At 38.1% G+C, this 12,743-nt stretch overlaps 1 protein-coding gene across 3 annotated transcripts in view; it reads right to left on the bottom strand.

Moving 5' to 3' along the window:
* LOC150078422 (cytotoxic granule associated RNA binding protein TIA1-like) overlaps positions 1-10,528 on the bottom strand; it is a 695,656-nt gene extending 685,128 nt beyond the window's left edge. Inside the window, exon 1 of one of the 3 annotated variants that reach the window (XM_090385386.1) lies at positions 10,201-10,528. In XM_090385386.1, the coding sequence (XP_090241512.1) occupies positions 10,201-10,233 (33 nt within the window). In that variant the 5' untranslated portion in view covers positions 10,234-10,528. The remainder of the gene's footprint in view (positions 1-10,200) is intronic. The other 2 variants (XM_090385385.1, XM_090385387.1) reach the window with 2 other exon arrangements.
* Between the last annotated feature and the right edge of the window lie 2,215 nt (positions 10,529-12,743).

The following is a 12,743-nucleotide window of genomic DNA, read 5'->3' on the forward strand; positions in this document are numbered from 1 at the left end:
ACCTTTTTTCTCTCTTATGTTCAGCTATCTCGCTGGAACGGAACAATAGCTCTCTTTTTAAGAATTCTTTTTCGGAAAAACGTATCATCCCCAAAGGGGTTATGCTAACTTTTCCCTACTGAAATTCATAGAACAGCATCTCATTTTCTAAGAGATAAAGCCAAGCATTTTCTTTTCGTTGGTTTCACACATTATATAAGTGAGACTTTTTTTAAGTTACTCTAAAAATTTAGAACCTTCTTCAGCGATTACTTAACTCTGGCCTCTTTTCTTTAGTCGTAAAGGAAATGTACTACTGGAAAAACTCTTGCGTAGGTTCTTATTCTTGATTCCCCCACCTCCATTCCTTACAATGGGAGAACTTTCCACACCTTACAATGAACTTGTCTTAAGCTAGAATTATAATTATTTAATTCCCTCTCCTAAAGTACAAATACAAATTCGTGAAAGAGTCAACTTTCTTGAATGCGTATTTCTGAAATGCAAAACAACTCAAGAATCCAAAGAAAGCGAAAGTCTAATGTGGAGTACTTCAACAGGAGCCACATCTCGACTCACTCCTTTTAGTGGCTAAGTTTCTAGGAAAAGACTACATATTTATCTTCGAAACTGCTATTTATTCCCGCTGAATGATGCGATATTTCAAACCCGGTAATCATGTGTACAAAGGACACTAACAACCTGCATAATTTCCTTTACACAAACCTTTCCTCAATTAAGCTTTTATCATTATCTTCAATTTGCACCTGACTTAGCAGAGGGGTAGTTAACGAATTTTATGTGTTTGCAGCAGAGGGGCACGCGTGACCACTTAGGCTATAACAAATTAAATGGGCCTGTAACAGTCAAGTATGAGCTAGACATCTGCGAATTACGATCAGTTATCTGGACAGTGTACTTAACTATGCAGCTCTTATCGTGGGCATGGTCTAAATACAAAGCAATGCAAATACAGTGAATGTTTGCGAATATCTATAGAGGACTTCCTTGCTAGATTAGCTTGAGAAGACCATGCCATTATCCTAAAATCGAATTGTTTTATAGTAGATAAAAACTGCTCAATCAGCACATGATTTTCTACAAATCACGTTACTGATTGAGCTTACTCTTTTGTTATTTTTAGATTAACGCCAAGGCAACTAAACTCATGTAAATGATGCGTCCTAAAGCTGGTTTATAGATTTCCAATTAACGCGTTGAATTCACCAGTTGAGCCAAAGCATCCAGTTTCTGAAACCAATCTGTTCATTATTGTAAACAAAAGAAATTTGAGATGGATTTTCGATAACGAATTTGTTCTTCAACTGCTTAATACCACCTGGTATGTGTTCTTCTTATACGACATATATGCGCCAGCACAGATACACATGCCTTTGTCCCCGCGTGTCGTTAAAGAGCGGACGTAAAATCCCACTTATCTTCAGCAAACAACAGGTGTAGCAAGCCGTGAAAACGGCTTCGGTAGCGAGGGAGAAGCTCCACGTGCCCGCACAAGGAGGCCACAACGACTCATAACTCAAGGGTTAACTGGCAACGGAGAGCGGTCTTTCATGGCTCACGAATCAAGCTGCGATCTGAGATTCGTCGGCCAGAAAATGGGATTTGTACCAAAATGTGCTCGGGCCCCAAACGTTTGTTCGTACTTCCGTATACAACAAGAGTTCTGCCATTTATGGATGCATCAATAAATTCAACCTATTTCAAGATTCGTGTCCTCTCTGGAGTCTAGAAGTGGGGGGATACTAAGTATAAGACTGTTGTAGTCCTCAATAAACAGCTACTGAGCACACACTTGGAGATGTAAGCTGCTACTAAAAGCGCTCTGCAACTTGTTCTAAACGAGTCTTTGAATGGCTGTAGTGGATGTTTAAAATGTTTCTTCTCTCGAGATCCTCATGGAAATTACATACAACGAGAAACACTGTAAATCCCTGCGTGTGTATTAACCCAAGTGCTACAAATTCTTAGTCATGCGATGCGCGATCTTTGTAGAATAAGCACGTAGCGAAGGTTAACGAAACAAAGATTCAAGAACTTGTTGCTGTAATGGATTGAAATTTACTGTTAACTTTAATATCATTCATTGATTAATATGGAAACTGTCATAAAACGAAATTTAATTTAAAACAACGGCTAAATTTGTTAAGTTGAAGTTTAAAAGTGGCTGAGAAATAATCTAAACATATTCAAGTATTTTTTCACTTTTTAAAAATGTTGAAATACATTTAAAACAAGTGCTGCTTTCAGCTCAATCGCCACCTGTCGTCTTGGGATTTCCTGCAATCGGTGGTGCATGTTGGCCTTGCGTTCACTCCCGAAATTATAAATTTTGGAGTATACATTTTGAAAGGTTTATCTTGTATATTTGTTTTAATAAATCATGACCGTCATCCGGGATTGTGCATGTATACTAATTAAGTCATTCGCCATCCCCTCTAAAGTGGGGATTGCGACCGACTCAATTTTAATGCTTCTTCATTAGCCCACTGTGAAAATACAGTTGTCTCGTCACTCATTTGGAGAGAAATTGGTTCGAATCTTGTCAGAGACTGGCTGAATTCGCTTTAATTCTTAAAGCTCCTTCAACTTTCTCCTTCTACTACTCCTGGGAGAAGGAGTAGCATTTTTCCATTAGTTGTTTTGAATTCTTTTCTTCCGCACAACATTCGAATATTCCCAAATGTTGCATGAGAATGGATGACCAGTGTACATGTAACTTCCCGGCTGTAGTCCGAGCTTGTGTATGTGTTCCATGAATGTGACTCATTGTAAAGAAAGAATTCATTCCAAAGAATCGCATCATTCATCCCTAAGTAGTAAATTTCCAGTTGCGAAAACGCTTTATGATGTCCAGGATGTACAAAGCTAATAGAATCGGAATGGGGTAAAATATTCTATTCATTAATCTTTAAATTGCGGTTAGTCTAGGAGAAAAAAAAAGAAAAAGAAAAACCATGACACCTATAAAAGTTCCCTCTGTCGGTATGGGAATCGAACCCAGATCTTTTTAGAATATTGTGAAGGTTCAGTTGTAACAAATATATTCTGAAATAACTGATTAATAATTTTGCTAAAAAAACAAAGCGAAAGCGACTTCCCAATTTAAGGCGAAAGGAATCGTTAAATCACTTATACCAACTGATCTATGAAATCAGTTGGTGAATACCAACTGATTTCATAGATGATTTCGAAGTAACAAACCAAATTATAGATCTCAACTCGTTTAATCGTTTTACTAGTAAATTGTTTCTATTAATGAAAGCCCAACCGAAGATGAGTGTGTGTCTTGTAGTGTTTTTTTTTTTGTTATATTCATAAATCTATATAACGCAGAAGCCTGGAGGTCTAACAGGTAAGAGTGGGTCACTGGGTCAGCGGCTGCTACCGTGCTAAGAGGTATTGATTAACCAATGGTGCAGACTTGTCTTTTAGTAATAATAATAATAATAGGGCCACTTATTCGTTATGAACAGAAACCCAAAGCACTGAGTAAAGATCCTCCATTCCACTTGAACACGTTGTTCAATCTTCACAGCCCTTAAAAATAAATACATCAAAAATATCTTAAAATGTTCCACAACATTTTTTGTTGTTGAAAGCGTAACTAAAATGCCCTACTTCTCTATCAATAAAATGTATTTTATTGATGAGGAAATTTTTCTTAAGCTGGATCAACGTGATGAATCTTTAAACTAAAGAAACACTCAAATCTTTAGTATAACAATGAAAAACTACGCCTGATGGAGTTCACTACATTTTACGACGCTCAGTTTATAAAATACTATTCAAAATACCTTATCTTATAACACAATAACACAGAAAAGACAACAGGATAGGACGCTGTCACAAAATAAAGAACAAACACGACATGTCGCTCTGTGCATCTAATTACTACCCATCACTCAGTGGATTCCTGGATCCCTATTACGATCCACCTTTCTCTCTCTGGCGTGCATTTCGCCATTTTTTCCTACTTCCATCTTATCTTCTCTATTCTTCTTTCCATCCTCCTCAATTCTCCATCTCGTTTTTCGCTCCTTTCCACTTTCTTTCTCTTTGTGCTCGTCGCTACTCACTTTCTCAGTGCATCAAGTTATCACACCCGTTCAGCCGTCTAGCAGGGTGTTAGTTCGGTAAACCTCTATAAATCGCAGTAAAGAGTGACACGGGAAAGCGGAACACGTGTCTTTCTTTATCAGTTTACCTGACATCTTATCAAAATTTCTACTCCTGCGGAGCCTCTCTGTGTCAGGATTGTGCCGATAACACAGCTGTAATGACGACTTGGACTCTACAGTAAGCGGTATCGGTTGTTCGAATTCCTCCTACGAGTTTAAACCTACCTTATAAAGAGCACTTTTCCGAAGTTTTCTTTTTGTTTTCTCTTATTTCAGCTGATCTAATTCTGCTTAAGAAAGCGTAAAAAAAAGCTGAGTTCTCCTTGTAGAACAGAAACTTATGATCTGTATATACACTAGAAGAAAAAAATATATATATACACATGTGAACTCACACATGATTGAGATTATTATCCTCTGTATGATGGTTCAAAAAAATCGTGTAAACACGACCGTGTACATATTTCTGAGCTGAATCACGTGAGATAGTCTGCGTATAAAAAGGAACAGGACTGTCGTACAGCAGCTTCAGTTTCATTAAATGGAAGAATGAGAAAGATGTTTAAGAAAAGGAAGTATAAGTTCGTGCTGTGGGTGCTCTCAGCTGCATTTACGAAGGGAGATCAGCACAAAAGTGATGAGACGCAAAGGAACGCTTTCGTAGTTTACTGGAAGCATGATTGTGTTGCAATATTGTACTGTGACCAGATGGGTAAAGTAATTTTGGCATGGACGGGTAGGTAGACGAACAAAACGTGCTGGACGTCTAACTATTGATGAACAGAAGGTGCAGCTCGTTGCTTTGTTATGGACATCGATAGGAGATGGATTGTGTGGTAATTTGCTGTTGAACTCGGTGATATTTCAGCAACTATACTGCGGACCTTGAAAGAAAGACTTCTTATGTGGCTGATCTCATGGTGGCAACAATGGAAAATCATTTGTTCTTGTTCGTTCCTCCCTCCTTGAAAACTTGATCATTTTCGGACGTGAATCCTTGTGACTTTGATTTGTTCTACAAGATAGTCACTTAGATCAACGTTCCGTACAGAACAAGGTACAGTACAGTGAGAGTAGTAGATTACTTCTCTCCACTGTCCAACAAACCTAAGCTTATAATGGTATCGGACGCCTTCTACGTTTTAGGAATAGAGTTACACAGGAGGCCAGAGATTACTTTGGGGACAATTTAACCACAATATTTGTTTATTTATTTATATATTTTTTTTACAAACAAGCCGTTTTTCTAACTGATAGTAGGAGTAATGAAGACGAAAGTGGAGAATAATGATAAGTATGATTTCTCTTGTATTTTTAACCTCTAACAAGAGCAAGTGTTTTGAAAACGGGATTTCCCGGCAGAGAACACCACGAGCATAATCTCAAATGGACTAAGGGATCTCAAATGGATAAGTAATCTAACAACCCTTATCTTTTAACTTTTTCTAGCCCTTGGTCATATGACCATGAATTTTTTTTTTTTTTTTTTTTTTTTTTTTTATTTGGACCAGGGGGTCCAAATAATAAAAATAAAATCCATGGGCAAGGAGCAGCGCATTTCTCTTTGCAAATGTAGAAGAAAAGATGAACAGAATTGTTGTGATGTTTAGGTGAGTGGTGTTCGTGGTGTTTTAAGGTTACTCCCCAAAACCAACTTAAGCAAAGCGGACACTATAGGTCCGTATGGGTCTATCGTACGTGTAAAATGCATGGGCTCTAGTCGGCTACTAAAAAGTGAAATAAATTTCAGACCTCTACGAAATTCGTGACAAGCTGAACATTCACAAAACTATGTAGGAACCCTTTCTTACTTCTCGGAGAAGTATTTCCTCTTTCTGAATATCGAAGTAAGTTCATTGGTTGTTTGATGATGACAATTATTATTCTTTATTTAAAACGAAACACTTGTTATAAAAGAATCTTCGATGACTACGCAGAAAATGCTACTGGCAACATTCAGGTATTGAATTCAATGCTAAGTCTCTACAGCAATCTAACAACTCAAAAGCAGATTTGGGTTGCCAAAAACAATATTTCTGAATTTAAGGAAATTGAAAAATTTAAACCGTGAAATGCTTACGCTGCAGACTCTAGATGTTTCTGAAAGAGGCTTATTGACTTCATCTACATCCAGCTATAAATTTCAAAGGTGAGGATTAAATTTGGTTAAGAGAACTGGACTTAAAATGTCACCTTTCAGAATAGGACAGCAGTTAACAGGCTGGAAGAAACACTAAATAAAGCAAGCATTCTTGAGGAAATATGTTTGCACTTTAGTGCTGTACAGAAATGTATACAATGGTAGGATTACATTTTCAGTTTCTGATAGGAGGAAAGCAGACAAAAGATCGGAGTCAAAGGGGAATCTTGCCAAGTGATGGATCCAATCAAGATCTTGAGAAGATTCGCAAAATAAGTCTAGCACCGAAGTTTGGTAATTTTAACACAGAAAACTAGGATTTGGGTCAATGAAGATTAATGCGACAGTTTAATACCTGGAATTAGATTAGTGGCACAATGGCTAAAACAGGAATTCAATTTGGTATTTTTCGTCTTCTTCCTATTAAGAATCGACATTTCAAGCGGCTTTATTTACCAGTGATTTATGTTTACAGCGTAAGGCGATTGCATAAAGGATTATACGTGTGACGCATGATAATATGAAAATACGACAGAAGTAAATTGAACAGAAATAGTCAACAGAAAAGATATTCTTTATATAAAGTTAAACCAAAGATTCTTCAATAAATCTTTATTTGTCTAATATAATCGAAAGTGGGTGGAATACTGACGTGATTTCTGCGATTTTTCTAGTAGGTGAAACCATCTACAAACAACACGAAAGTGGAGGGATTGTCGATGCCAATGAGGTGGTGAATGTCTTTTAAAACTCAGAAGTAAGAAAAGTTCGGAAGTCTTATCTTGTTGCTGAGTCCACAAGAACTAGAAGCTTCGGTTTTTCGTCATTTTTATGGCTTTAATTCGAATATTTTTTAAGTGAAGCGACCTTTTAAAGCATATAAAGAGATGTTAAAGGGACCTTTGCTTCCTGTAACATCTCTTTGTATGCTTTATAAGTCGAAAAGAACAATAGAGGTACTAGAAACTTAACATGATAGTAAAATATGGGATCAATCGATACTTTCTTTCTTCAGGAAAAAACTAAAGGTTTATTAACAGAGTTAGAAAGAACACTTTTATTGAATAACAATAAACAGAAACTGGTTTGTTGTTGAAATTTTGAGTCCTTCCAAAAACGATTCTTACTTAACAAGATTTCTAATAGAAGACTCATTTCAAACCAGATTTTGAAATCAAGGAAATCAGTAGCGATAAAGGTTATAGAACCAGTAAAGGTGTACTAACTTATTCCTCAAACCATGTCCGTTGTAATGTTTGTATACACAACAATGTTTACACTTAAAGGCTTAATACATCCGTCGCTCAAAACAGTGCAGAACTATACGCAAGTTTGCTTTGTCGGATGCATTGAATCTAACACGCAGTAATCTGCAAATGTAAATGACTCCAGAAAGGAAAGACTGCGCACCAATAGACACATTGTATTATGATCCTTAATGTAGGCTATTCCAAAACAAGAGCAAAGCAAACTAATCAGAAATATTCTGTTGATGCATGGTATGGTAATTATGACCAAGGGTGTGTGAGAGATTGCAATAGTCTGCAAGGCTTCACTCTAGTATCATTCGTACGTAATTAGAAGCCAGTACTGCCAAGGTACTAATTACATAGGAAAGGCAATTATTACTACATTCCAATTACAGTAGGTGAAATGCGAACTCATATGTTTCTCCCCTAGAAACAGATTCCATTACACTTAATAAGCAAGTGACATACCTCCACTGTTCATTGCTAATACCTCCCCATCCCGCTACATATAATTCATACCATCAATCATTCACTTCTTGATAGTCATATCTCAAGACGTAATACGAGGATGTTTCTAAATGTCTAGTCTTTTCTGACTTTCCATCCTCCCATTCTCTTGGAGATCCAACATTAGTTTCATTTTCCTTTGATTTAAAGCGTGTGGCACCATTAACTCAAAAGTCCGAAACAGTCAATACAAGGGTTCTGTTATACAGACCGCGTAATGTATGGACATCCATTCCTTTTGCACTAATCTCTGTTACAATACAATGAATCTCGAAATTATATAAATTCGTACGGATGCGCTCTTGTAACTCGATGGTCTTTCCAAAAGACAAGAAAGTTTTTGTTTTCACTTGGGCAAAGTTAACAGCACTTTGACACAGTTTTTACTAAGTTTGCTTTAAAACACTCCTTATTACGAAGTTTAAGGAGTGCTTTAAAGACAATATAATCATGAAGCCCGGAAATAAAATGTTATGTGTTATACAGTTTTAAACGCAAGAAGACTTCTGAATTTCGAATGACCATTAATCTTTAAATTTAGAAGGTGTAAAGTTTTCAACTCATTTGGATAAATTGAAATTCGAACTAGAACAAGGATCGCTTCACCCTGCTTTAATAGGTGATACATTCCCCAAATGGGTTCCATTCATTTTTAACATATTTAAAGTCCTGCTCATGTTTTACTGAGAGAATTATAAACAGAGGGGGAAAAAAAAAGCAAACCGAACTTTAAAAAAGTTATAAAGTCATATTTAAGGTCCGATTGCTAACAGCTTGTTTATCAAAAGTCGAATGCATATATGGCTCTTTATGTAAAATACATTTCGTTAGATATACACAGATAAGCCCTCAGTATACTGGATTTAAGTATCGTTCTACGAGGATATCTCTTTCCAATGAGGTCTATAAAACGGATAGACAAATCCGAATGTTGGATCCGGTATCAGTGTGTGTTTGGTAGTGTTTCAGCTTATCATAGCAAGAATATATCTCCTCATCCATAAAGTTGAAGAGAACATCAGGGAACTTTCATATAGCTATAAAAGACAGGCCGGAAGCAATGAAAAAACACCCCCATACACTTGCATAAACACAATGCCCAGCTATTATCCCATCTTTTATTTTTAATGCTAGTCATAAGTAGTTTTATGATGCAGTTCTTTGTTGGAAAGCACCTTTTATCAGGTCATCAAGCAACATTTTTACCGGAACTAATAATGGCTGACCATAGCGTTTCTCTTAAGGGATGCAGAATGCCCTTATTGATGTGGAGGGATGTATTACCGTACTTCAGAAACAAAATGTGATTCACGTAAAGTTAAGTTTTATCTGTATTTTCATTATATTCTTAAAACTAGAACTGCAATGTTTGACATTGACCACTGATATCCAATTTGTGGTAGAAACAAACAATGACCAAATTATGTCAGTGGTTAAATCATTTTGTAAATCTTCCGGGAACAAATGAAAGCGTTTTATAAGGTGGGAAAAATGCCTACTTTCTGATTTCTTTTAATTATTGTACTGCCAACTTGATATCAATCTTTGGGTTAAATCCCCAGCTCGTATATCAACTGTTAATTCTCTTTACCATCCTTTAATCTGTTATGAATAATAATATAGATTAATCGTCTGAGATGGCTCAGTTCACAAAAAATTATTAGTATAAATGAGGCATGACCTCCACCTACCCCACCCGAAAAAGAAAGAAAACTGTCCCCTTCTATAACTTCGCCGTATGGTTCAATTATCCAAATCCCTCGAGTCACCCATATCTCTATTTCCTGGTAGAGGAATTCGGATAAGCAATTAGCCCCTTCAGTCCTTTTATTTTCCCTGCAAGCAAAGGCCAAAGACTATTATCCACCACCTCCTTTCCTAGGACTTAGTCCACTTGAAAATTGCTCCGAAGCGGTTAAAAGAGAGTGGAGATAATTAAATGGGAGTAGATTACTTATTCAGAGCGAACAATATCGACCCTCTCGCGGACGACCGTACCGTTACTGTAATTTATGTATATAGTACCCGCCTTATGTATATATACAAAACGCAGTGTGTGTGTATATGTAGACCTCCTCCCTTCAGTCTATTACGCTAAACTTCCTACCCTTCCCGCAATAGCAACAACAACAACAAAAAGGCTCTTCCGACTACACTAGAGAAAAGAGCAACATACTGTACTTACGATAGGCGTTTGTGTTGCCATCTCCATTTTCATGAGGAGCCACGGGTAGATCAGGGGCGCGCGCACGTTGGACGGGCGGTCGATGCAGTCCTGACGTGGCCAGGAACAAACTTCAGGCCCAGGGGCAGCCAGGGTAAAGGATTTCTTGTCGAGACCCAAAAAAGACAGTCTAACAGGTGGTCGCTGGGGCTTCCCCAGCTCGGAGTAGTAACAACAACAACAACAACAACAACAACAACAGCAGCACCAGCAACAGCCACAACGTTTGGCACCGTCAGACGGCTGACATCGCCCACGGCACGCGGCGACCTTGCAGGAAGCGGAAATGGAGCGGCCGACTGTACGAGTGGCAGCCGAGAAACGTGGCTCTTCGGGCGGCAAGTTGATGAGGTGCTGCCGAACCTGGCTCTTACCTCGCGCAGTGGCTCCCCCACCTAGGAACGCAAAGCAACAATGAGCTCGCGTGAAACTGTACAGTGTACACGCACGCGCTACGCCCGGCGCTAGCTGTTTGCTGGGTGGTTGGCTGGTTGCTAAATGCACGGACGGCAAGTAGGGGATCAATTATTTATTGCAAGAGCGGTATGATAGAATGCAGCCCTCGGGTTTAGAGCTATGATATTTGTCGGGAGAAAACACACACTCGCAGACACACACACACGCGCGCGCGCATTATCTGTCTCTCCATCTATCTCTGTATCCAAACTAAAAGCCGTCATTGAGTTACGAATTCTACCAATGACCGCATTGTCAGCGGGCTAATGTTATAAGTTAACCTGTTCCGTTATCGGATCCTATCTGCTTTCGTTTAGAACGTGGAGGAGTTGGGAGGGGTTGGGATGGGGGGGCAGTGGGATATCTGCCGCAGTTGAGAGGTAATTAGCTTACTGCGGTTCTTTGGCACGTTTTATTCGTTATGAAAGTGGCGGTCAATGAGTGGCAGCTGTAAGAGAACGCAACGGAAAAGTTCATTCGGCGTACGTTCTGATTTATTCTCCTTTCGCGCTCTCCCTCCCATATTTTATTAATTCGCCGACACCTGACAGGACGAAAAGGATTTGACAAGTGTTGACTAAACATGGTGAGGCAAAAACGACCTCGAAAAGCATCGTTGCGCTTTTAAGCGTGATAAATAACACGGCGTGTCGTCCCCTCCATCCCAGTAGAAATAAGAGAGTCCTAAAGCGAAAGAGATCCCACCACTCTTAAATGGGATGAGTTTCATGGAATATGTCGTTAATCCGCTAATCTCCCTGAAAAGGATTAATAACTATTTCCAGATTAATAAATGATTAATTTCCAGGATTCATTTCAAAGATTCATGTCAAAGATTCGCTTCAAACATTCATTTGAAAGATTCATTTTCAGTATTCATTTCTAGGATCCATTTCAAGAATTATTTTCCTATTTCCAGGATTAATAATTATTAATAACAAAAGATTAATAACTATTTCCAGTTAAGAGCTATTCATCCCTTTAAGTCCTTTAACTATGAAAAAAAAATGTACATCAGACCTGCGGAAAAGTTGTCTGAGGTCGTTCAAAAGTTCTTGTTTTAAGTATAAACAGCGCATAGAAATGATTTAATTTTTTCATTTTCTGCTTTTGTTCTTCAACGTAATCTATAAAAGCGAATTCATTTGGTCAAAGGGTGCTCAGAAGATAAATATGTGTTCACCAGATATATTAAAAGGAAAAGCTGGAAAAAATTGTCATTCTGAGACCTGCCAAAGCGAAGCGTGTGAAGTTCCATAACTCTCTAAGAAAGTAGCTAAGCATCCAGTGTCTTGAGTGTTAATCTTCGTCCATATTACAACTTCCAAATCACATATCTGCATGTGGACAACGTGGTTGTTATGCGTGCAACTTACTATCAGCCTGTGTGCATGTAAATATCATCATCATCATAATGAACTCTCCATTATTCTCAAGACTCCAGCAGTTCAAAGTTGTGAGATTCTTGCAGTCGGCCTCTGACTAATGACCTCCACGTGTCAGCGCACTAATCACCTTACCTGAGTGATTTTGGTACTTCTGCTCCTTGACGCCACTTTCATCATTTCCGGCTGCCTAAACAAGTGTGGGCCAAGAGAAGCTGGTCAATCAGCCAGATGCCTTAATTATATTAACAGGGCCACCTGCGCATTCGAAGTTCTAAACTTTTTCTGGTGTTTATGGATCTAATAAAAGATGATTTCTCTCAATGCTTGCTCTAAACCACAGACACAATAAAATGGTTTCGGGCGATTTTGTCAATTTTAAGATTTCTTTTTTTAACTCTTTGGTCTGTGGAAGGTCTTCAAATGTGGTTGCATTCCTTCCTTTGAACTTGTTTCAGGAAATATATTCATTGCATCGCCATGTCCCAGAATCACGAAAAACTACATCGGCGGGTTTTTTCTTTCGTCCCTCCTTAATCAATAGCTAAGAAATTATGCTTTCGTTTCTGCACGTTTTTGGCTTTATTTCCTTACCGAAAACTAAAACAAAAGTTCGCAAAGAGTCCTGGAGTTTACTATGAAAACTCATTTCATTTTCTTTCC

Source organism: Mastigoproctus giganteus, chromosome 11, assembly GCF_048544385.1.
Source record: "Mastigoproctus giganteus isolate SK-2022 chromosome 11, ASM4854438v1, whole genome shotgun sequence".
NCBI lineage: Eukaryota > Metazoa > Arthropoda > Arachnida > Uropygi > Thelyphonidae > Mastigoproctus > Mastigoproctus giganteus.